Below are 26,077 nucleotides of genomic sequence, written 5' to 3'. Positions count from 1 at the left end.
TCTTCTGACTATGTGGCCAACACGCTAATAACTCGGCAACCGTACGGTCGAAAAAAAGCATGCATATATTTATTCATGTTTACTTGTTTGACCTGTTAGAAGTTGTTAGCTGTCTGACAAGCCTGAAGGTCAAAGCAGAGACACAAAAGTTACCTGCAGCCCTCTGGGCTCGATCATGATTGGGACAGGTGAATCTGATGTCAGAAACCATGGTCGTGTAAGCTCTCTCTGGACAGCGGTCTCTGGTGGGGCAGGGGTCTGAGCGTGGATACAGATCGAGAGCATCTTTGGGAAGATCGTCACTAAAAGTCTTCAGTTTTTCTGAGAGAAGACACAACCACAAATTACAACACACATGTCAGTCTTTCCCCTAACTTTACATTATTACTTGCATATGACACATTCTCTGAACTTGCAGAGATGTTTACCAGGATCTTCTATTTTACTGTTTGTATACTGTGAAATAGTCAGTGGTAGGTGAAATGGAAATTCCATGTTTGTTCCATTATTGACGTACAAGTAATGAATGAATGAAACTTGGATGACCTTTTATCTTTTCTTGATTGATGAGTTCATCCTAGATATTGGAAAATAAAACCCTAACAGGAATACACTAAGTCCCCAACTTACGAACATCCGACATGCGAACCTTCGGAGATACGAACACAAGCCGACTGGTCTATTTTTTCATGTATTTTGCCTTGTATTGCTATAACTCCATTATTTATACTGCTACATGTTTGACCAGTAGAGGGCACTGTGACACTGCTAATGGGACCAACAGGTCGAGAACAGGAAGAGGAGAGAGAAAGCTAAATTGTAGCTGTATGATACAACCCGGACAGAGCGTGTGATTCAAGTTTATGAAGAGTTAATAGGCCTGTTTAATTCTACACCACCCACAGAACACTACCTCTTTTAGAAGAGTCTAACGACGACGACGATTTGTCCTTTTTTTCAATAACTCCTCCTCCACCATTACTACCAATGACGTATGCTCGACCATTCCTCTTCAAAGGTAAATAACATTTATCATTACGTATTATTATATCATTTTTATTATTGTTTTTTCATTAATTATCCTCGTTTAATATTACTACTGCATCCAAACTCATATTTACATACATACGCATACCTGTATATGTATAAATGTATACACGTACATGTAGTACCTATATCATTGGTAATATTACATTTTTTTCGACATAAGAACAATTCGACTTAAGAACGGTTGTCTGGAACCAATTGTGTTCGTTGGTTGGGGACTTAGTGTATCACGATTTCTGATATGAAGTGTATAAAACGTCATTAGGTTAATTATGTATTGATATCTACAAATCATGCGGTGTCCAATCATCATGGTTGTTATCCTGACATATATTTGGGTGAGTGCAATTTTTATTTGCCACTTTTTTTTCACGCACTTAACATTCTAGTTATCTTTTGACATGTTTTTTTATGATGTGGCGCTGATTGAACACTGTGAAATATAAGCAAAAAAACAAACACAAAAGCCTGACAGGAAAATGGCTTTATTGAGAGTTTCTGATATGAAGTGTAATTGCATCCTGTAAAATGCTTTGCAGTGGAAGTCATTATTGATGTGCTGTTGCACAAAATTTTTTGAACAAGTAGATGGCTTCCCATGTTTCTCTGTAGCTTCTGGTCAAACTCCCAAATTGTAAGTACCCATGCTTTGTTCCTGTCTGCACTTTTTGCCACAGTCATTTTTTTGTTAGTATTTTTCTCTGTTTAGCCTTTGCTAATGCTTTGCGAGCCTTAGTTTTTGTGCTTTGTATCTGTAGTTGGACATTCTTGTGTTTTGTTTTTTTCCTGTTAGTGCAGTGACTTTTTGTTATACCTTTTTCCCGTGGATGTACTCAGCGCTTTTTGTTATTGGACTGTCACATATATTATATTGTATTGTATTAATAAATATATTTTTGCATACGGAAGTTGTCGTCCACTCTGCATTTTGGAATCCTGTTAACGGCCACGTGCCAGCCCGTGACAGATTGAACACTGCAAAAAATACAATTTTGACTCCCTTGTCAAGTTTTTACTCAGCAGGTTGTCATTAAAATACATCATCCGTCAAATGATCAACATAAATACAACATAACAGTAAATAGCATTAAGAATAAAAAGTATGCAATAACAGTTAATTGCATACAAATAATACTGTCAGTAATATTGCTTGCTATCTTTAATATCTAAAATCAGTGAATGCGGTCTATGCTTGTGTTATGCGCTGCAAAGAAAGGCCAGTCAAGTAAAAGTTCAGGTCCAGTTTCTTTTATGTAATAAATAAATAAAATCCACATGAATCAAAATGCATTACCACAAACCACGTGAGATTGCTATCTTCTCTGATTGGTTAGTCCTGCTTCTAATTAGCTACCAACCACATACTCAAGCTAACCAGCAGCCCTGTGGGCGTCATTACCTGTCACAAACCAGCTGTAGTCATCCCATGTCCACATGGAGATGTTTTCAGCTGGAGGGCTGCAGAAGAAACAGAGGACTCAGGAGTTAGATCAATGAGAGCACTGAGCTGTAAATAATGCACGTGAATGGGGTAAAATGTCACCTGAAGTCCACCTCCTGCTCTGTGGTCCCTATGACAAAGGGGACATCATTATAGTCTCCTTTCTTCTCCCATGTCTCAAAGGGTGACGCTTCCAGGACATATCCGTCCACCACTGCAACAGGCCCAAAGAAGTGCCCTTTGGTGGGAAGGTCAGTCATTTCATCTGCAGCCCATGAAGGGTACTGCTGCCATGGGACAGCCTAATAAATGGTAAGCAGCAGATTTACAGTATATCTTTAAGAGAAGCATTTCACACTTCAACACAATCCACAATGATAGCAACAAGCAGCAGTCAAAGTATCTCTACATTTGTACACATCCAAACATGATACATGATAACTACTGTGAGTGGACGTTCATGGATCAACTTCAGTCCTCAATCATGAGATACTGTAAATCACGTGTCAAACTCGTGCCCTGGAGGGCTGAGACGCTGCAGGTTTTCTCTCCAACCAGTTTCTTCAGCAGGTGATTTAATTGATGAGCTCCTTCCCTCAAACTGAAGGTGTTGATCATTAAAATCACCTGCTTTAGTGACTGGCTGGAAAGAAAACCTGCAGTGTCTCGGCCCTCCAGGGCATGAGTTTGACACCCCTGCTGTAAATGGTAACATTTTTTTGAACATGCATACAAGTTACATTGGAAAACATCACATAGTACAATTCACAGTTCCTCCTACCCCCATCAGTTCCACATCAATTACAATTAGGGATGTCCGATAATATCGGGCAATATTGGTATTGGTATATTTTTTCTCTATAATGAAAGCAGGTAACAAACATGATGCTGTATAGACGTCTATGGGCTCCTGTATTTGCTGGCATGCAAAAGATATCATCAAACCACCTCTCAAGCATGCAAACAAATGTAGGTGGCTAGTAACAAACTAGCTTGCTCCTGCCATCCATCCATTTTCTGGATATGTCGCTTATCCTCACTAATAGGAATAGGACATTGTTTGTGCGCTCTCGATTAAGACAGTCTGTGGGGACATCCTTGAAAATTCTGCTTTTTCATATGATATCGGGTGTACTTTCTTTCGTATACATGTTTGTTAGGTAGATTACTTTTCCTCTTCAATTACGCATCGGATTTATACTGAGTGTCGGACCACCTCGACTCATACACCGGCTTTGAATGTTAATCCAACTTTAAGCCTTTCAAACTCATGGATCGGAGCTTCAGGACAAGACAAGGAATGTAGAATATACTGTAAATTCACTTTAATACTGTATCTATCTGAAGATGTAATTTAATTAAAATCCGATGGTGCCAAATATTTTAATTTTGGCCCGAAATTACTGTGTATGTGCAATTTGTAGTGTGGCATGGAAATGAATACACCGTGCTGCTGCACAGAGGCAGAGCTACATGGTGGCCAGTCACTGGTCACTCTCCGGCCACCCCACTGGCCATCTAAACATTGCAGGTATGAAACAAATTAGACTGCATGTTTCTGTGTATCAAGATTGTGATTTTGTTTTAATTGCAGAGCTATTTATGACCTTATTTTATATCTTCATATTCCAAATAAATTGCCTCTTTTTTTTAAATATATTTATGTCGCATACAATGAGTACTTTAAAATAAACACAAACAAGCTGGATGCTCATATTACTCCACCTGCTAAAATAAGACAATCCAAAATGTTGCTACCTGTAATATCTGTTTAACAGATAGACGTCTGAGGCACCGGAGGTCTTTGCAGCCTGTGTTCTTCAGGAAAACCAGATTGTCGGACTCAGCTTGTTGCAGCGTCGCGTTGTAGATGTACGAGCCACTCATATCCACGGCCGCCTGGAAAAGACCCTTTGCAAGTGGGGACATCATCAGGGTCCACACAGATGTGCCACCTTGCAGACAAAAGACAGAAAGGTGTGTCATACATTGCTGTGTTCTTGAAAGAAATTAGTCAAAAACAAACTTCGGCACGGTTGTCCTTCTACCTGAGCCAAGCTTGCACCTAGCCGGATTCCAATACGGCACAACATTTTGGTGCTGGGGTCGGTCGGTGGTATGTATGGCCATTAAATGTGAAGAAGGGGAGCATGCGATGCTGGTGAAGGACGTAAGTATTGATGCTGAAAAGTACTTTCAATATTTCCAAAAGACCTGACAAAACTTCTATCTATCGACAATCTAGTTTGCCGCCGAGCCCCACTACTTCTGCATGGGGACCTCTGCAGACTCTGTTCCGCATACGTTCCGCCCGATTATATTCGGGCCATAACTTCTTCTAAGAGATCTTTAATTTCTCTACGTCCTCCCAATGCATCCCTTGCATCATCCTTGCAGCCTTGTCACGCATCTCACGTCACTGAGCTGGAGTTGCTTTGATCACACCTGCGCTGAGCCACAGGTAATGATTGGCTGTCCATCAAGAGACAGGGCGGTCTTTGACCCAAATTAAGGCCCTTACTGTTGCCGACTGCAGCGTCCATCATGATCTGGGGTGCTTTTTCATTCAGTGGAACACTGGAGCTTCAGGTGGTGCAGGGTCGTCAAACGGATGCAGATGTTGCAGCGGGCATCCCTCATGACTGAGGGCCCTCGTCTGTGTGGTAACAGCTGGGTTTGTCAACAGGACAACGCAGCAGCTCACAATGCTCACTTGACCAAGGACTTCTTCAGGGAGAATAACATCACTCTTTTGGACCATCCTGCATGTTCCCCTCATTTAAATCCCATAGAGAACATCTGGGGATGGATGGCAAGGTAAGTTTATAAAAATGGCCATCAGTTCCAGACAGTTGATGCCCTTCGTGAAGCCATCTTCACCACTTGGAGCAATGTTCCCACTAGCCTCCTGGAAACACTCGCATCAAGCATGCCCAGACCAATTTTTTAAGTGATTAACAAGAACGATGGAGCTACTCATTACTGAGTCCTACTGAGAACATTTTTTTGTTCTGGTTTGGACAGTTTTTTGTTATTTTTTGAGCGATGGTCTTAAACTTTTGATCAGTTGATAAACAGCCTATTTCAGTTTAATTATTGTTTTCAAGAAATTACTTTTCAAAGTGCTTTCTGTCTCACTCCCCCTTTTTGCTTTTGCATATTGTAGCTTTACTTAAAACCTCATTAAGATCCAAATGTGCAAAATCTGCAGGCCTGTTTGTAGTTGTACTCCTATCACCTGGAATAAAGCCCACCTCTAGGTGTTGCCAAGTTGTGGTGCTGCTGTTTTTGTTAGACACAGCTAGACATCCTGGACGTAGGCCTTGTGGTAGCTTGTGAAGATGGCACTGATAGCTTCTACAAGTCTGAAGTAGCTCTTGCGTGATGCACTGTATATTTAGTAGCAACATACAACCTATCATTTATTGTTTTTATACCTGAACTGTGTCCAAAGATGGTGACTTTCCCAGGGTCTCCTCCAAACACGTGGATGTTTCTTTGGACCCACTTTAGAGCAGCAATCTGGTCCATGAAGCCATAGTTTCCTACAGGAAAAGGAGGGCAATTACTTACAGTTTCTCTCATGTTCTCAAACTCAAACCAAAACAGTTTCCAAGTTATCTCCTAAAACCACCAAATTTCAGCTTGAACAATACCAGTGGCAGAAGCATATTCATGGGGCAAAATGCGTAACAAAATGCATACATGTTGGAATGGCACTCCCAGGGGGACAGGCCCCACTATTTGAGAAGCACTGAACTTCGGTATACTAAATTCTCGAGCTAAGCATGGGTTAGATTTGAAGCTCTCTGTTCATTTACTTCAAGACTTTTTAATAGAATGCGTTGAGCCTTCAGCTGCTCCCTTTTCGAACATTCATCCTTCTTCAGTCCGGGAGGCAGAAACACTCTGTCTATTGACGAGTAGACTTAAAACTTACCTTTTTGATAAAGTTTATGTTTAAGGTTGACTCAGGCATAATCTTGAGTCATCTCTTAGTTATGCCGACATGGGTCGAGACTGCCAGGGATCTCCCTTGATGCTCAATATTCCCTGTCCATCTCTCCTTGTTCACATCCATGTGTTGCCCATGTATCTTACTAACTCTTACGTATTCACACAAAAAAGTATTTTCTGATTTTGTGTTTACCCCCTTTCAGAGGCTTGAACAGTCCATACTTTTTGGTATTTTAACACTGACAGAATATCAGGAAGAAAATTGGGAAAAATGTGATGCCAGTCCAAAAGGTGGTATAGCTGCAACAATTAATCGATTAATCAATGATTAGCCGATTATCAAATTAATCCACAACTATTCTGGTATTCGATTGATCGTTTTTTATTTAAAAATGTAAATATCCTCTAATTTCATCCTCTCAAATGTAAATAGTTTTTTAACTTCCTTAGTCACCTGTGAAAGCAGACCTTTGTGTTTTTGGCAAAAGATATTCACACACATCAGCCGCGACTTTGGAAAACAGTGACCGACATATGTTTTTTCTGATATGTTGTGGACCAACCCACTAACTATTTGGTTCATATTGATTTGGTCCGTCGTGGGCAGAAGTCTGCAACCTTAACCATCAAAGAAGCCATTTTGCCTCCTCTTCCAGTAGTAAAAAAAAATGTCTGGAGTCGCAAAACATTACACAGCTTATAAACTTTTTTTTTTTTAATTTTATCTGTTTCAACAACGGAATTCAACTAACAGAAGTGCAGAGTGCATGTGTAGACCTAATTTTAAATAGTTTAAACACTGAACTCTTCAGGCCTTTTTGAGTTGTTTCTGTATTTATTAAAATTAAAACAAAATGTAGCCAACTTGAACATAAAAACCCCATCAGAGTTCACATATCAGTGTTGTCTGCTCAGTACCGTTTACATCACTTGACTCATCACAATTGAATATGTTTGCTCTGAATTAATGTCATCACTTTTCCTACTAATAAGTTTTGTTGCCATTCTATTGGTCCTGTCGTTGACAGTCTTTGCAGGAGAGCTATTTCTTTAATATTGATTTTTCTGTGAATAATTCTTTCATGTATTTCCTGTCTGTGAATGGCTTCCCCCTCCTTACAATCTCATGTGCAACCATGAAAATACCAACTGTAATTGAGTTTGGAGCGTTCATCCATTGATTGAAAGTATATTTGTTCTTCTCAACTTTCCGTAGTAGTTTGGAAATCGATCTCTTACACCCATCTGCAGTTGGGTGCTGAGTGCTTATTTTGAAAATGTCTTTCAATGTTACATTTTTTTGTTGTTTGCTAATTTCTCATCACATATCAAGCACATAGTTGGGTAAGCCAACATCATTGTCAGTGAAGGCAAAGCAATATATACTGTACATTCAGAATTAAGCTTTCTATTTTCTTCCATATTCCTTTTTAGGAACATATTCATGGTTATGGACATCTTACCACGGCGGTAGCACACTCACGAGACGTCTTCTTCACGTCGCACTGCACACACTAGCCCCCTCCCCCTTCCTTTGCCCATCCAATCAGCAGCCAGAACAGTCTAGATGCATTCATGGACTTGAGGTGAGTCAGATATTTCAAACTCTTTTTGAAAATGCACATTTTGTCCACTTCGGTGGGAAAAAAAAATAAAAAATCAACCAGGTCAGCGAAGGGAGCCACAACTGGGAGGCTGAAGAAACCACATGCGGCTTCGGAGGCGGGGGATGCCGACCCCTGTCTGGGGCCTAACAAATTACTCGATTAATTGAAACAACAAGCTTCAGATTAATTGGCTACGAAAATAATCGTTAGTTGCAGTCCTAAAAGGTGGTTTAGTAGTTGGATGAAAGTTGTTTTTAGTTTGCAGAAAACCTTACTGGCAAGCACAGAGACCACACGTTTCACCACATCTCTGGAGGGATTTTGGTCCACTCCAATTTACATATACTCTCCAAATCGTTCAAGTTTTGAGGCTGTTGTTGGCAGCTCAAAATTTCAGCTCCCTCCACAGTTGTTCTATCGTATTAAGGTCCGGAGACTGGCTAGGCCACTCCATGATCTGAATGTGCTGCTTCTTGTGATAGTAAGGGATGTTGGGAACGTACCGGCATCACTGTTGTTATCTTCATAGATAAAATTATTGATAAAATTATTGTTACACATATTACTTTCTCATCCTTACGACAATCGCTTAACCCTTCCATCCTGTTCTCCCTCTTTATCTATCCTGTGTTCTTCTACTCTGTCTCTTAATCTAAAGCCAACTGGTGGAACAAACCATGCACATCTGCCAAGCGTTGAATCAGAAGCACATCATTCAAACTGACCTGAGGTGTTCTTGAGGGAACCTTCCCGAAGTATCTCCAGTGCCATGAAGCCAAATGCATTGAGTCTGTAGTTAAAGCTGACATAAACCATCTCTGTTTCTGCTGCAAGCTTCTCTGTGGGTGAGTAACCATGTTCTCCACCACTCAACATGTGGAGGTATCCCCCATGGATCCAGACCATGACTGGCAACTTTGAGTTGGCCCGCAGCGTTGGCGTCCACACGTTGACGAAGAGGCAATCCTCTTGGCCCATCAGCTTGCCTGTACTTGACAAAGGCCGCACCTGAGGACACATGCTGCGGAAACGGCTGGCATCGGTGACTCTGTCCGTACACACCGGGTCAGCTGGAGGTGCCCAGCGAAGATTACCAACTGGTGGAGCAGCATATGGAATGCCCTTAAAGGAGTAGGCTCCATTTTTCTGTGAAAATGAAGTTTAAAGCAAATTAATTACAGTCATTGGGAGTTTTAGAATACAAATACTCCATTTACTGCAAACAGTTTTCAAACTTAATCTCAGGTATGCGTACATTTACACAAACTTTCCTACTATGCTAAGTTGTGTGCGCCCGAGGTCTTTGTTATTTTTAAGACTATTTTTAGCATATTGTCACATATTCGTGGCTGGAGACAAGTGTTTATTTTGGAGAGCAGTGCTTGTGCGTTGTTATGGCAATTTCCAACAATAGGTAGTTTATTCTTATATAATTAAGCCTTTACTTGACTAGTATACCAAGTAACAGCTAAGTTGTTTTTAAAGATTGACTGATGGTTGGCAAATTTGTCCAGAAGAATCTGTCTGACACTTTGGCCTTAAAAATAAAACGTCTAGTGGCATTTTGTTTTATTTTAGCATATAAGGTGTGTTAATTTTTGATTTCCTGAGGTCCCTTTTTTTTAATCCGGTTATTTAACATCTTAACTACGTAGAGTCTTACAAAAGTGTGAAAAACAAACACTTTTATGCTGTGGAAAAGTGTCATAAAAACAGTTGCTACATGTCTGTGACATGTATCAGTCACAAAACAATACCCCCAGAATCATAAAAAATTACAGCACACTTTTAACCCTCAATGAACAGTTCTGTTCAGAGGGACACCAAAGTACCTTGGCGGTACGCAGATTGCCATAGCGGGTATGTGAATAAAAATAAAAAATGGCTTGACTACATTAGCGCCGAACACTAAGATTTACGTATTGCGCTCGAACGGCTCATGTAAACAGCCAAATGGGTAGTACAGTGCAGAAGAAAGGTGACAGCATGAAGTTGTTCATTCGATGAACAAATAATTACGTTTGATAACGACGTTAAAAGTGTTTCATCTTGGAGATTTAAATGAGAGTTGGCCTTCTTATGTGGTGCTGTGACTAATTAGTGTGTTTTTTGAGCTGTACGAGCCTGTCATTTGTTTGTTGACTGGATGAACTGACTATTTTAGAATGTGTCTTCTTCAGGCATGGTGTCCACTTTGTTCGGCGGACCTTGAACACACCACGTGTGACGCAGATTGACACTTATGTGTATGACTTTCTTCAACACTGCACAGGCTTACATGTATTTTCTATTCTGCCTTTCACCTCGTACTAAGTAACAAGCCTCGTATCGAATTCATTTCCTAATTGACTTCTGTACGTTATGTGCCTCTGTTTCCATAATTATTTATAATTATTATGTTCACGTGTAACATTAGTTGCATTGCACTGATTATTTCTATGATGTTGAAGACCAAAGCACAGCAAAAGAGCATAAAAATCACAGTTCACCACATATTGTCACCACTTAAATACTCAATACACATACAAATACAAATTCACCAAACGCCTCGTTAACGTAAACAGCGTAGTCCGTACACAATCAAATTTAAATGAGGAAAACTATATGCAAATGAGCGGATGTCTGCATTGACACCCAATGTGAACTTCAGATTATTTTCAGGTTATTTCTCTTTTTTTTGTCAAAATTCAGACAATAGCGAAAGTGACACTGATTGAAAATCAGAAATATGGAGTAGTGCCCATGAGATTCGTTACGATCCAATTTTCAGCTGAACTATTTTTTCTAATCAATACACTTTGGGGGGCTATTGTTTCAGTGGAAGGTGAAGTGTGTTACTCTTTCTTGTTCAAACTAACAATGCTTTGAAGAACACTGTTGAGTCTCGCATGGCGTTTGAAACATGGGTCGTCCACTGGCTGTTACGTCAAATATACGTCTTCATTACGTCACGTCCTGTTCAGCCCAACATCACTGAAAATGGTAAGATGTGAAAAAACACAGAAAATGCCTACGTATCATAAATACTGTAATAAATAATACATATATTTTTAAAAACACTGATAGAAAATTGAGAGTCAAGTGGCAAGGGATAACTGCAACATGTAAACAATTTTAAGACCTTTCAAAATCGTATTTTAAGACATTCTATGAGATTTTAAGGGAATTTTAGACATTTTAAGGCCTTAAATTAGACTTTTTAAGATCCAGCAGGTCGTTAGCATGTTGGCCACACAGTCAGGAGATTTGGACGATCTGGGTTTGAATCTCAGTTTGGGCATCTTTATGTGAAGTTTGCATGTTCTTACTGTGCGAGTGTGGGTTTTCTCCGGGTACTCCTGCTTCCTCCCACGTTCCATAAATATGCATTTAAGCTTAATTGGAGACTCTCAATTGCCCATAGTTATGAACATGAGTATGAATGGTTGTTTTTTCTATATGTGCCCTGCGATTGGCTGGCAACCAGTCCAGGATGTACCCCGCCTCTCACCCGAAGTTAGCTGGGATAAGCTCCAGCATGAAGATCCCACAGATACCCTTTCATTACAGTTTCTTCCAGTTCTATGTTTTTGTGAGACTGCGTCATCTCCCTTGGTTTAAAAGTAGCCCAACCTCCAATTACCGTCACATTCCTCCACACCCATAATGGAATCCAGGTCAGCAACAAGCTGTCAATCAACAAGTCTTCATGCTTCACGCTTTTGGAAACGTGAGCGTTTTCTTCTTTTCCTGCACAATGTGCTTGTACAGTTAAAGGTTAATAGATAACTACATCATTACCAGGACAATGTTTTCTATCATGACACAGTGACTGCTACTGCATACACAACCACATGGAAAAAGTGATTTCTATGCAAAGAATCCATATTCAACTTATTCTCATGACAAATAGAAAAGAGTGCTAGTACTGTATGTGATTGAAGTAATACAGTGTATGAATGGACATATATTCTATATCAAGGGTGCCCATTACGGCGAGCGCAAAGGTAGTGTTGGTGGCACGTCACCTACATCATAACCGTCAGCTGACATTAATCCCCCTCCTGATTCGCTCTTGTGCCGTGGCAGCGGCATAAAGAAAGTGGAGAACATATGTCGGCAGCCGCACACGGATAATGCATCTTTCGTCTTTATTCTTCCGATTACGGATAAACTCAGCAGTAAGATGCCTATATCTGTAACAAAAGTTATCCATTCACTTGTAGCGGATACTCGAGAAAAAGTCAATTGTTTCATGGCTGTGCTTCACGTCATTAACTCTACTATAGAAATGTGTTTCCAAGTTTGTTTGTTAAACTACTATTTCACGATGAATTGGAAAATGTGCCCATTGTTGAAAGCATTTTAATATGTTGCCTTGACTTCGGTTGCATTGTCTTTTGCACATAAATGTACAATGTACATAAATACTCATATTTATAAATACAATTTAAAAAAAATTATATTCTCTATGTTTATAGGAGGTAGATCTTTGGGAAAAAGTAGCCCACAGGTTGAAAAAGTGTGCGCACCCCTGTGCTATATAGCAACATGTATAGCCTATTATTTATAGCCTATTATTTACATATTACAATTACAATTAAGCGACCAGTCCAGGTTGTACCCCACCTGTCGCCCAAAGTCAGCTGGGATAGGCTCCAGCATGACCCCGCGACCCTAAAGAGGAAAAGTGGTATAGAGAATGGATGGATGGAATTACAATTAATTTACAATTCATTTGAAATAAAATATCTATCATATATCATAAAAACATTTCACTACACTTTATTTTGAAAAACATGCACCAAAATCACCTGTCTGCCCTCTTGGCACTTGACAGATTAGGAGCGGAAGAAAAGGCAGAGAGAAAGGATTCAAAGTTAATTCATGCATTTGTTGTTCAAGCCTGTGAAAACAACCCTAATGTTGACATTATTACTGACAGTAAAGTAATTTTTTAATTTTTTTTATTCTTGCCACAGCGACGCAGCAGCGGCACAATACAGCAGTGGCAGTCTGCCTCCCATGCAGCCCACCACCACAGCTTCAATTATTTTTTTTCCAGGGTAAACCCTGACGTATCCGCACATTTGGGAGGAGTGGGGGGCGTGAGAGGCAGGGAGGACTTTCCACATTAGTGCAGACCTGCCAACATGTATGAATTTGTCATACCCAGCATACAATATGACTCTTGAATACACCTGTATACTTCACTGCACAAAAACATTTCTGTCCCCCAGTGGTGGCATGACAGAAAATAATCGAGAACCAGTGTTAAACCAACACAAAGAGGACATCAATTAAAACGTCATAGCACATTATTCAGCAGGAATTGTGTAACTGCAGTCATGATTACAGGAGATCCTGGTTATTCACGGTGGTTACATTCCGAGACCGCTCACGGATTCACTAGTAACCCCTGCGAATAACAAATAATTGTGACGTCCGTAAAAATGTATTTTTCACACTCTAGTTTATGCTGCTGCACTACTGTACACTATGCTGGCTCGCTCCTCCACCTCCAAACCCTTCCATGAGCTTGATGTTGACCTTCTCCTTTGATCTCATGCCAACATTTGCCATAAAAGTGACTGTTGGAATTAATAGACTCAGCTCCAGAACCCTGCCCTTCTCTCTTCAATTTCCATCAGTCATTCACACACAATCCAGGTTTAGACCTAAATATGCGAATGTATAAAAAGTATAGCTACTCACCACTAATGACTCATAATGTAAAATGATCCATGAACAGAAGGAATTGGAATTACGGTATAGAAGTTATGTACAGTAATCCCTCGCCACTTTGCGCTTCCAATTTCGCCGCCTCACTCAATCAGTTTTTCAAAAAGTATATTATTGAATAAATCATTACTGTTTTGTGGTTGATTACTGTCTATTACTCAAAAATGTGCATACTTAATCAAATTTCACACATTTTTTTGCCTAAATGAAGTATTTTCAAGCATAAAAATGGCTAAATTAAGTAAAATACAAACATAAGGCATTGAGAAGACGCATTAAGTGGCATTGTGATGATATGTGTTATTCTACACTGGTCACTAGTTGTGAGTAATGTCACATTGATGACACAATAGCCACCGTAAGAAGTACACCGTACACAAACCACAAGTAGAAAGGAACAACAAGAAACTCTCCCAATGCTAACATGTGTAAGTCTATATTATGTCTTATTTTCTCTTTTTATGTCTCCTATATTAGGTAATAAGACTATAGGCGTGTTATTTCTGGTCTACAGCGATCTGATAATGTTTACAATAAAGGGTAAGCAATTCACTTGTCACGGTCTGGTCTGGAACCAATTAACCGCAATAAACGAGGAATTACTGTACGTACCGTGTAAGTTTCACTTTAGTGTTCAAGGACAGCTCAACAAAGTGTTCAATCTCAACGCTTGAGGAAAAAACATCAGTGAAGCACAAAGAAATTAAAATGGTCAGTGGTACATGCATGCTATATATTCAGCTTGTATTATCCATCCATCCCGCCTTTCCTCACGAGGGTCGCCGGGGTATGCTGGAGCCTATCTCAGCTGATTTAGGGCGAGAGACGGGGTACACCCTGGACTGGACTTGTGTTATCACATATTTATGAATAATTACAGACTTAGGGTGTTTTCTCTGGGAAAAAAAATGCCTATTTTCTGAGAAAATTAAAAAATGTTACAAATAATTTTTGACCAAAACAACACATTTGCCGGGTCGCCAGCACTGAATGGCAAATACGAGGGGTTTGTATAACTGTGTATAAAGGTTGATGGTGCAGATTTATGATGGCATTTCTGATTGAAAATAGATCAATGAGGAGTTAAAAACTCACATGGCTTCCTCTGTAGTCACCACAGTCAGTTGTGACTTGCGCCAGGCCAGGTGGAAGTGTTTGGGCCACATAGCCCAGGTAGGTGGCCAGCACCAGTAGAGTCAGCACCCCAAGGCAGATGAGGACGATGCAGCGTCTGGACAGCACCAAGAAGGGACTGATGTAGTGTCTGTGTCGTACATACTGCACTTCTTCTTCATCTTCCTCTTGCACCAGGTAGCGGTATTCTGTCCTTTCTGGCACCTCGTATGCGTCCTCACTCATCTTCAATCTGGGGCAAAATACAGCAAAACGCATCTGGAATAGCTTTCATTCCTGGCATGCATCTATGTCGTCATCATCAACAGCTTCGACTGCCTTTTCTTTTCATGTAAAATAACAAGACGGGGAAAATCAAAGTACTTGGAGCTCCAACGTCAAGTTCAACAAAGGCAGAAAGAAGCCAAAGTATTTGTTATTATTGTATTATTACAATAATATTACATACTATATAAAATGTAACAAAATGCATTAATGACATTAGATATCTAATTGAAAAAAATTGTCACAAATTGAAAAAAAACATTAATAAAATGTAGCAAAAGATGCATGCAAAAAATCAATAAAATGTAAAACAATCTTAATGACATTAGTTATAAAAAAATCAATAAAATGTAAAATAATGTCACTAACTTTAAAAAACACCAATAAAATGCAAGAAAAACTGCATTCATGACATTATACACGTCACTACTTGTAAAAAACACCTCATTAAAATAAAAAATGCATTAGTCGCGTTGTACATCTTACTAGTTGTAAATAACCATAAATAACATTTTAAAAACTGCATTAATGGCTTTGTACATGTCACTAGTTGTAAAAGAAAGTCAATAAAATGTCATAAAAACTGCACTTATGGCATTACATTACACGTCACTAGCTGTGAAAAACAATAAAATGTAACAAAAACTGCATTAATGACATGTCTCTACTACTAGAGGAATCATCAATAAAATGTAAAAAAAAAATGGCATTAATTACTCGGGGTGTCACTGAAACTGCTTGTTTCAGCTACATTTCTCCCTCTGATCGACTACGGAGATGTGCTGTATATGGGTGCTCCTCTCAAGTGTCTCCAATCTTTAAACACCGTCTATCACAGTGCCTTGAGGTTTGTCACTGGTGATGGCCGTCTTACACATCACTGTGACTTATATGTAAAATCAGGACTGCCCTCTTTAAGTGCGAATAGGTACACACATTGGCTGATCCTGATTTATAAGGCTCTGCTTGGCTTAGGCCCAACATATCAAAGTACTTTACTCCAGAGAACTGGAAGTCAGTATGCCTTACGATCTTGTGACATCCTCCATCTCGCCGTTCCTCGTGTGAGAACTGAAGTGGGGAAGAAAGCGTTCTGTTTTGCAGCCCCCACAGCGTGGAATTTTTTACAGGCTGAACTAAAGCTCTCAGAACTCATCCCTTTTGGAGCCTTTCGGTCCTTGCTGTTGGACAAAGAGCGTGAGACCACAGAACAGTGTCTTTGTTTTAAATAGCTTTTATGTATTTATCACAAATCACCTGCACTTACCTACAAAGTATGTGTGTTCATATACATTGTTTATTGTCACCTCCTAGATTTGTACATTTATCACTTGTGACGTGTGCTGCTGACCTCTTGGCCAGGTCACCCTTGTAAAAGAGATCCTGATCTCAATGGGTTTTTATCTGGTTAAATAAAAAAAAAATAAACTACACACCAAACTCACAAGAGGAGGCGATGCACGAGAATTGGTCCATGAGAACCAGACGTAACAACATTTTTTAATCAATTTTACTAAAATTACAATTACAAAAAGGGCTATCCAGCTGTCCTTTGATATTTAGAATTTAGATTTATAATGAAAACTTTTTTATTAAAACAATTTATAATAAAAATTCAACATTCTAGCTTTTTCTAGTTATGCCTTTTTGCTCTCTTTTTCCACTTTTGATGTTTATTTCTGCATTGAGCCACGTTCCACAGCTGCATTAATAACTGGAAAAACCGCATTAATGACATTATACATGTCACTCATTGTAAAAAAAATACAATTAAAAGTGGAAAAAAAAACGTTAAAAAATGTTAAACCCTGCATTACGGATATGACACTGGCCAGACAATGTACTGATTGTATTGTGAATATTAGTTAAGGGGAAGTATGTCATTTCTTGCGGACTACAAAGTAAAGCAGTGAAAATATGTCAGACAAAAAAAGAAAACAAAGTTTTGGTGTAGTAAATCTGCACACATGTTTACTTACTGTCAAAAGATGTTTTTTAAACTAAACTAATAAAGCCAAAGACGAATTTACTTCTGTGTTAGTTTGCTGGAGTTGCACTTTCGGAAGGTACACTCCACATAAACACGTTGCGTTCGTATTATATAAGTGGTATAATTTCATTACAAGCACTTAAATAATACATATGTCATGTAAAGACATAGTCCATGTTTGCTGTTAATCCATTTAGCGGAAATGCTCTGACAATAAAATGAAAATAAAATATATGTTAATACAGCAACATTTACACACAATCTTTCAATTTCGCTTTAGTTCACAAAGGATGGCAATATGTTTGCATTTTTCATGCTTACCATTGAAAATTACTTCAAAACAGCAGTCAGGCCGTCAGCATAAACTCCGTACTTGTAAAAAAAATAAAAAAATCAAAGTCGAGGCTGAACTACTGTACACAACAGGGTGGGTCGGAGACTTCATCTTCTTCTTTTCCATTTCCGTCGGATTAAAAACGGGTAGTGTTTTATACTGCCCTCACCAGGTAAAGACTTGTCATGACAGCCTTTCCTTTTATGAGTTTAACCCTTTCCCTCACACATTTACACAGTCATCTCAAAAATGTTAATTATTGTGAAATACTAAAGCCCGGGTGTTGACCGCGCCTTAATGTTCAGGATCAATTATTCAAATTAGGACGATGACGCAATGAGCAGTTGGTTTTTGTTGTTGTTGTTTTTTTGGCAGCGTATGCATGTTAAAAAACACAACACAAGAGGGGAGTGTTCCACCATAAAAAAGGAAAGGAAAATTGACTCGTGCATGTGTCCATCTTTCTTGGAAGTGATTTTGGTATTAAAGATACCTTACTACATCGACTTTGAGGGAGTTTGTAAATTTTTATTAGTTACAGGTCTACAATTATTATTCTAGTTTTATATAGATTTATATATTCTATATACTCTAGTTTGACAGTAGAGTTGTTTTGTGAGTATTACAAGCAGAGCCCGCCCTACCCCCAATGTGGCACACTAGGCGAGATTTTGTATGGCAACCCCCCCTCCACCAGCGATACACTTGAACTTACCTACATACATACACTTACAAAAGAAATCAAATTACATTGTTTTACTGTTGTCTTTCATTTCTAAAATAAAATATCACACAATTTACATGCTTAACAAATTACAAATAAATAAATAAATAAAAACTATATAATGTAAAATAATATACATTTTAAAAAGCTACATTTACAGTGTATACAAAACAAAATAAAAAAACTACGCTATATAAAATACGTGTACAGTAATCCCTCGCCACTTCGCGCTTTGAATTTTGCAGTTTTCAAAAATACAGTATATTAATAAGTCCTGCTGTTTTGTGTTTTTTTTACAGCCTATTATTAATTTAAAAAATATACTTATTTAATAACGTTTTACATATTTTTTGTCTAAATAAACCATTTTCAAGCCTAAAAATGGCAAATGAAGTAAAATACAAATATAAGGCATTCAGATGATGCACTCAGACGTTGTGACGATATGTAGTATTCTACACTGGTCACTAGGTGCCAGTAATGTTAGCACCAGACTTGATTGCTTGAACAACAGGCTGTTAGTGCAGGTTTGAATGATCTCACAACAAGCACACTAATCCTTAACACGGGCTACTCTTGCGTCCGTAACTCAAGCCTATCTAAAACGCCCCAATGTCACTTCCTGCCCACCGCCACTCAGCTCCCCCAGTACCGGAACATATTTACAGCAACACACACGAGTCTTAGTTACGTCTTAAAAGGCTTATTTTGTCTTATTATGTCTACTATAGTGGTTGATAGGAGCGTAAAGGTGACAATATGGTTGTTGTTTCATGTCTTGGCTCTAATAATGTTAAAAAACTACACTTAGAAGTTTGTAAAATATTCCATTTATAAATAAGAAATCTTACTTCGTGGAAATGCATGTATCTGGAACCAACTAAGTGCGATAAAAGAGGGATTACCGTAACTGCAAAAATATGTGCATGTGGCTTATTTGGTAGTTTACTGTGTAGTAATATTGCTTTAGATTTGAAATCATGTGAGCTTTTCCATTTTAAAAATATAGTTATAAAAAAGGTGAATTTTTTCCCCATTTTGTTACGCCCTCTGGTGGCCATAGTGCCCTTAGCATTTGCCTATGTTGCCTAATGTCGACAGCTCGGGCTTTTAGCTCAACTGTCATTTAGTGGGGCTCATGCTATACCAGTGATTGTTTCCTTGATAAACGACCCTCGGTTGACTTAAAAAAAAAAAGAGTCAGAAAATGAGTCAGTCTTTCAAACGGCTCTTTGAAAGGAACGGCTCCTCAAGATCCAACTCCTGCTCCAGTGTGTGTGCGTGTGCCTGTGTGTGTGTGTGTAAGTGAGAGAGGGAAAAAGCAGTCAGCGTCTGCTATTGGTTGAGGTTTATGTGGGAGGGTAAGCTTTGTGTGTTCATGTTTCAGGATAGCTAACCAGCCATGGCATGATGACTGAACATGGAAGCAAAGACTTTGTCTTGTGGAAAAAGTGGATTTGGACCAGCATGACGGAGACACGTGTCTATGTCCTGAAGAAGACAAAGTGCAGCCTCCGTCTTAAATAGATACTGTTCTTGAAGAGTCTTCATCCTGACTTTCAGTGAGAGCTCATGTGGAATAACCACAACGTGGGGTTAAACAGCTTACTACTACACACAAAGGTGAGTCTGATTTTCATCTATTATTCTATATCTATGTGTTTCTCTATTTGTTTTACTGTCTCTCTGGACTTGACAAAAACATTTCCATCTGCTTTTCAATGACAATGTTCCCATCTGTGCTGCAAACTATGATTGTGCGTATGGGTCACTCAAAGTAAGGGTGGGCAGATCCAGTTGATTGACTGATTGATAGTAGTGTCAGATCAGGCCCGTAACCAGATATTTTTCGTGAGGGTTAAAAATCTGAGTGAACGGACCTTTTGCGAGGGAGCGAAGCGACCGACCAGGGCGAGGGTGTGGTAGGGGGGCGTCCCCCCTCCCAGAGCAGGGAAAATTTTGCCCGAAAAAACAGTTTTCTGATGCATATTTTGGACAGACATAACAACAATGTTATTTCCTCCAAATTACAAGTTTAAGGGCAAAATTACAACATCAAGCTTGCCCAATATGTGAAGCTAAGAGAATATATGTCCGAGGGGTTAAACATATCATGCGGCGTTCCCCAGGGGTCAATCCTAGGACCAAAACTATTCAATCTATATGTAAACGACATATGTAAAGTCCCGAGAGACCTAAAGCTAGTATTATTTAGTAAGGAACTCAAACAATGCACAACAATGAGCCATTTGAAGAAAAAGTACAAGCAGTTGATGTTCACAAAATAGAAAGAAGAAGACACCTGAACTACAGTGTACATACAATACTACAGTATATCCAACCTCTACTAACTCTGCAACACTAAGGCTGTTGCAACACTTCTGCCATCATTTCTCACAGCACATCTACACTCCGTTACAATTGCACACCTTGATAGCAGCTTTTTTTTTTTTTTAACCAAGTGGACCTTTGGTCGCCCGCGGAGGGGTTCGGTCAAACCCCCCGAGTCCCCACTGGTTACGGGCCAGCAAATTGATACTAGCATGAGGAGATGCATATTTGTCAGAATTTAGACTTAAAATCAATATAATTCGGGGTGCAACGATACAGCAAACACTCATTGATTTAATTTGCTACCTTAATTCAGGGGTGTCCAAATTGTGGGCCGGGGGCCATTTGTGGCCCATTATATTTCAAAAATATAATTTAACAAGAAAACTAAAAAAAAAATACCAAAAATGGTAGCAGAAGTCAGCAGTAATTGTACATTTTACAGGTCAAAATATTAAGAGAAAAAAAGTTGTAATTTAATGAGAAAAAGTCCTAATTTTAATTACAAAAACATTAAAATTTTTGGAAAATTTAAAAAAATGCACGGTGGCTAAGTGGTTAGCATGTTGGCCACACAGTCAGGGGATCGGGAAGATCTGGGTACGAATCTCCGTTGGGCATCTCTGTGTGGAGTTTGCATGTTCTCCCCGTGTGTGTGTGGGTTTTCTCCGGGTACTCCGGTTTCCTCCCACATTCCAAAAACATGCATGTGAGGTTAATTGGTGACTCTAAATTGTCCATAGGTATGAATGTGAGAGTGAATGGTTGTTTGTCTATATGTGCACTGCAATTGGCTGGCAACCAGTCCAGGGTGTACCCCGCCACTTGCCCGAAGTCGGCTGGGATAGGCTCCAGCAAACCCCCGCAACCCTCATTAGGATAAGCGTCACAGAAAATGGATGGAGAATGTCAAAATATTAAGAGAAAAAAAAAGTCATATTCTAACAAGAAAAAAGTTGCAATTTTATGAGAATAACATCATTTTAGGAGCACAGAGTTGAAATATTAAAGAAAAAATGTTATTTTTCAAATTTCGTAATATGACAAAGGAAACAAAATAAAGTTTCATTTTGAAAATTACGTTGAGGAAAAAGTTACATTGTGGGAATAAATTAAAAATATTATGGGAATAAAATCTGAATATTACAGTAAGAAAATGCACAAAGATTAGGATTTGGAAAATGAAAAAAGAAACAACAGCAAAAATGGGAAAAAACAGCATGTGAAGGTCATAGTAATAATAGGCTTTTTTTAAAACCTTCATCACAGAGCTGAGATGCAGTTTTCTTTTGAAATATATATAAGTTCTTAGCAAGTCTACATGTGTTGTTTTACAAAATATCAAAGTGGCCCTTGAAGCTGTTCATTTTTCAGCATATGGCCGTCACTGGGAAAAGCTTTAGTCACGGTTTGATCTTTTTTTTGATACAAAAAAGACATTTCCATGCCTTGTTTAACTAGTATTTTGTTGAAATGACCAACAATTTTTTCAACTCAAAGTAGAGTTTTTAAATGAAAACTTGGGTAGTGCACCTACACCTGCCTCATTTTCTGCCATGCATAATTATATTTTATTGTGACCAAGCTACGACACACCTGTGCAATAATCATGCTGTCTAATCAGCATTTTGAGATGCCACACCTGTGAGGTGAATGGATTATGAATTATGAATGCTCACTAACACAGATTAAGACAGATTTGTAAACAATATTAACGAGAGATAGGCCTTTTGCGCACATAGAAAAAGTGTTAGATCTTCAAGTTCAGCTCAAGAAAAATGGGAGCAAAAACAAAAGTGTTTATGATATACTATTTAAAATATAATATAATATAAAATATAAAATAAAAACCACCCCAAAGCTGGCCGGTGCCTTGATGTAGATAATGATGACTCTTAGTCATGTATTTTATTTGATGTAGAGGATTATTCATGCATTTTTCATCATATTAAAATGATCTTGCATCGTTGTTTAGGTGAAAACAAGGAAAAGGCTTATGGTCCTGCTTCATACTCGTACTGTATTTGGATACAAGTATTCAGCATGCTTTCACAAGGCGTGTGTGTGTGTGTGCGTGTGTGTGTGTGTGATGACGTTTGTGACAAACGGCAGACAGAAAGAGCAAGAGCAGCAACATCCGCTTCTCCGTTGATGCTGAGTCAGAAAAGGAGCGAGAAGAAGGATGAAGAGAGACTGTTAAATATTTCAAGACTGGTGAGGTTGGCAGCTCTAATGTCTTTTAGAGGACAAGAACCAACTTAGAACATCGGCATGATGAGCCAAGAGCCTTTTGACTATCTTGCTTTGGCTTGTTTGGAGAAATGCCCTCCAAATTCTTCAATGAGGAGTATGATGACTGGTGTTAGTAGTACTGCATATTTGTAGTACTACTGGTGTTAGTAGTACTACTTCAGTAGTGGACGTGTGGTTAGTGACGTGCATGTATGTAATGCTTTAAAACTGATGACAGACTTTATTATTATATTTTTAATGATCTGTGTGACACTGGTGATTCATACAAACATCCAGTGATGGCAAACAGGGAAATAATCTGTCAGCCTTGTTCACTGTAGTTTTCTCAAAAGCACCACGTCCGGTACTACGAGCAAAGTTTTCCACGTGACTTACCACCAGCCAAATTAGAAGCAAGCAGACGGGGAAAAAAAAACAAAAAAATACAGGCAGTGACCAAACAACACAAGCCGTTTACAGCTCTGTGTTGTCAAATGCACAGCGTACTGTTACGATGCGGCGTGTGTGTCTGGATTCCAGATGCAGAGGCGAGAGGTAGTGGAGGTTTGTAGGCGTCTTTAATGGACAAAAACGTGAACAAAGGGCGATGGCGAAAAGTTGCACCATGGGAAACAAAAGATAACCTGGCAGAGGCAGGTAGCTGCTGGAGGCACAATGCACGTCTCACAGCTGGCAGTACTCGGCATAAATAGGTCGGTGGTAATGGGAGTCAGGTGTGTCCAGCAGCTCCGCCTCCCGCCGGGAGTGGGGGATCTGAGGAAAAAGAAAACAAGGAGAAGGCAGGAACCAGAACGAGGACATGAGAATGTAACACGTACATTACAAAACAAGTTTAACTTTAGATACAGTACAAACCAAAATAGAGGCGAGCTGAGGAAAACCTAAAAAAAACTTGTCTGGAGTGGAAGTAGTGACCAACGCGACACAAGCCGTTTTCAACTCTGTCTTGCCAATTGTACCACGTACATGAGTGAGGCACGGCTCCTTTCTGGATGCAGCCTGCAGCAAGTCTGTCAAGGGAGGGGCGGTCGTGTGTGAGACTGCCCAATCCCACAGTGTCAAGAGTGAATACATAAGTAGTTACCCAATGACGATTTTCCTTCAGCACGTGTAGAAATAATGACGAGCTGTACTCATTTAATGCTCGTACTCGGCAAAAATGCATTATCCGTAACGGATACTTTTCTAAAACGAGTACCCAGCTCGGCCCTACTACATATCATCACAACGTCTTTGAATGTGTCTTTTGAATGCCTTATATTTCTACTTACTTCATTTGACATTTTTAATGCTTAGAAATGCTTACTTTAGGCAAAAATACTTACAGAGTTACTTAAGTATGCATATTTTTTTACTTATAATAGGCCGTATTCAACCATGAATATTAATGAACAAATATTAATCTTTCATATTAAGATGGGGGCCGCGAGTCTGAGACCCCTGGTGTAGGCTGCATACGCTACCACTCATGGATTTGTGACTCGCTAGGCATTAATAAAGTTGATAGAAATTCAAAACAAGTTGGTTCCATTCCCAGTGTCACAGTGCCCTCTACTGGTCAAACTGCAAACTTACCTGCAAATACAAACACGACAGCCTCTCCTCCTCTCCATCTCGCCTCGCCAAGAAGTCAGTTTTGTCTCAAGGTATGTTGACGTATTACGACTTGTACGTAACTTACAAATAACGTGTGTGAACGGGCGTCAACGATCGCATAACTAAATGCCCGCGGATGCGGGACGTATGAATCATACGTTGACATACGTGGAAAAGTTTGATGCAGGCACAAAATTTTAGGACGACTTAGACGTACTACGACGTATGCCAGCGTGCTTCCACGTGCTGTTAACATGTACAAAACTTACCCATAACTTATTAGACGTACGCCAGCGTATTGGCCAATTTTTTCATACGTTGGCGAAAGCTGGCTAAATCGTCAACGTGTGACAGGTGTTGGGCGTTGGGAAAAAATTGTGAACACCGGCAACACGCTGCGCATTAGTTGATTTAAGTTGTCTATAAGTTTGAGAAACGTTGTATATAAGTAACTAATACGTCATGTTTACGTCGACCTCATTATGAATACGCTATGTATACGCCCAAAATTGGAAAAAAAAACGTCGGCAGTTCAACGTATGCCATCAAAATGATCATGTCAGGCATGCGCTGCCTAAATCGTCAAGGTGTGACAGGGCCTTTACAAATGTCGTTGACATACAAACCCCTGGGGTACTCCACACGTGGTGTATAAACTCCCAGATGTGTATTCTCCTAACTTTACAAATTGTTTCTTCTTTGCTAGATAGCTTTTAATCCAATTCAAAACTAATCCTTTAATTCCCTACCTTTCTAATTTTGAAATTAAAATGTTATGATTAATTGTATCAAAAGCTTTTGTCAGATCCATTAATACAGCTGCTGCACATCTACTATTGTCTATAGCAGTAGTGATTTCCTCCGTGATTTCCATCAGTGCCATAGAAGTTGAAATGTTGGCTCTGTAACCATATTGACTGCTAGCCAATAATTCATTCTTATTAATAAATTTGTCCAACCTATTATTAAATAGCTTCTCCACAATTTTAGAGAATTGAGGTAACAAGGAAACTGGTTGATAATTTGTAAATTGATGTTTGTCTCCTTTTTTGAAAATTGGAACCACCTTGGCTGTTTTCATTTTGTTAGGAAATATTCCAGTCTGAAAAGATAAGTTACTGATATATGTTAACAGGTCTGCGATCTCATTGATGACCCTTTTAATTGTTTCCATTTCGATTCCATGACAATCAGTTGATGCTTTTGCCTTAAAATGGTTGACAATGTCAGTGATCTCTTTTTTTGGTTACAACAGTGAGAAACATAGAATTCAGATTCCTATCAATAATATCATTCCATTCATCAATTGTGTCTTGTTTTGGAATTTCTTCTTCCAGTTTTGGTCCAATATTTACAAAATAGTCGTTGAACATTTCAACTTCCTCCTTCATGTCATTCCTGTTGGTGTTTCCAACCATGAAATAGTGAGGGTAGTCTGCTTTCTTAATGTTGTTCTTTATAATACTATTTAAGATGCCCCAAGGGGGTTGTCGTTTGTCTTTTGAAAAAAGGCTGAGATTAAGAGGCAATTATATAGTCAGGCAAAAATGTACATATTATACAACTATATAAAATAGGGCTGTCCAAAATAGCGAATTAACGGCAGTAACTATCCATCCATACGTCCATCTTCTACCGCTTATCCGAGGTTGGGTCGAGAGGGCAGCAGCCTAAGCAG

At 39.1% G+C, this 26,077-nt stretch overlaps 2 protein-coding genes across 5 annotated transcripts in view; one reads left to right on the top strand and one right to left on the bottom strand.

The window, feature by feature from the left end:
• Window positions 1-26,077, bottom strand: part of si:ch211-71n6.4 (para-nitrobenzyl esterase) — a 68,845-nt gene that overhangs the window by 8,175 nt on the left and 34,593 nt on the right. The window contains exons 1-8 of one of the 3 annotated variants that reach the window (XM_054770176.1): window positions 17,483-17,626; window positions 14,869-15,139; window positions 8,778-9,198; window positions 5,926-6,033; window positions 4,247-4,443; window positions 2,591-2,790; window positions 2,447-2,505; window positions 154-321 (exon numbers count right to left, since the gene is read on the bottom strand). In XM_054770176.1, the coding sequence (XP_054626151.1) occupies window positions 154-321; window positions 2,447-2,505; window positions 2,591-2,790; window positions 4,247-4,443; window positions 5,926-6,033; window positions 8,778-9,198; window positions 14,869-15,132 (1,417 nt within the window). In that variant the 5' untranslated portion in view covers window positions 15,133-15,139; window positions 17,483-17,626. Of the gene's footprint in view, window positions 1-153; window positions 322-2,446; window positions 2,506-2,590; window positions 2,791-4,246; window positions 4,444-5,925; window positions 6,034-8,777; window positions 9,199-14,868; window positions 15,140-16,200; window positions 16,361-17,482; window positions 17,627-26,077 lie in introns of those variants that run through there. The other 2 variants (XM_054770175.1, XM_054770177.1) reach the window with 2 other exon arrangements.
• Window positions 19,603-26,077, top strand: part of LOC129178187 (xylosyl- and glucuronyltransferase LARGE2s) — a 79,045-nt gene continuing 72,570 nt past the window's right edge. The window contains exon 1 of one of the 2 annotated variants that reach the window (XM_054770171.1): window positions 19,603-19,842. The gene's annotated coding sequence lies outside the window, so the exon portion shown is untranslated. The remainder of the gene's footprint in view (window positions 19,843-26,077) is intronic. The other variant, XM_054770172.1, reaches the window with a different exon arrangement.

The sequence above is a fragment of the Dunckerocampus dactyliophorus genome, chromosome 3 (assembly GCF_027744805.1).
Source record: "Dunckerocampus dactyliophorus isolate RoL2022-P2 chromosome 3, RoL_Ddac_1.1, whole genome shotgun sequence".
Classification (NCBI taxonomy): Eukaryota; Metazoa; Chordata; class Actinopteri; order Syngnathiformes; family Syngnathidae; genus Dunckerocampus; species Dunckerocampus dactyliophorus.
Note: the sequence above shows the minus strand (reverse complement) of the source record. Positions and strands in the feature narration are given on the sequence as shown.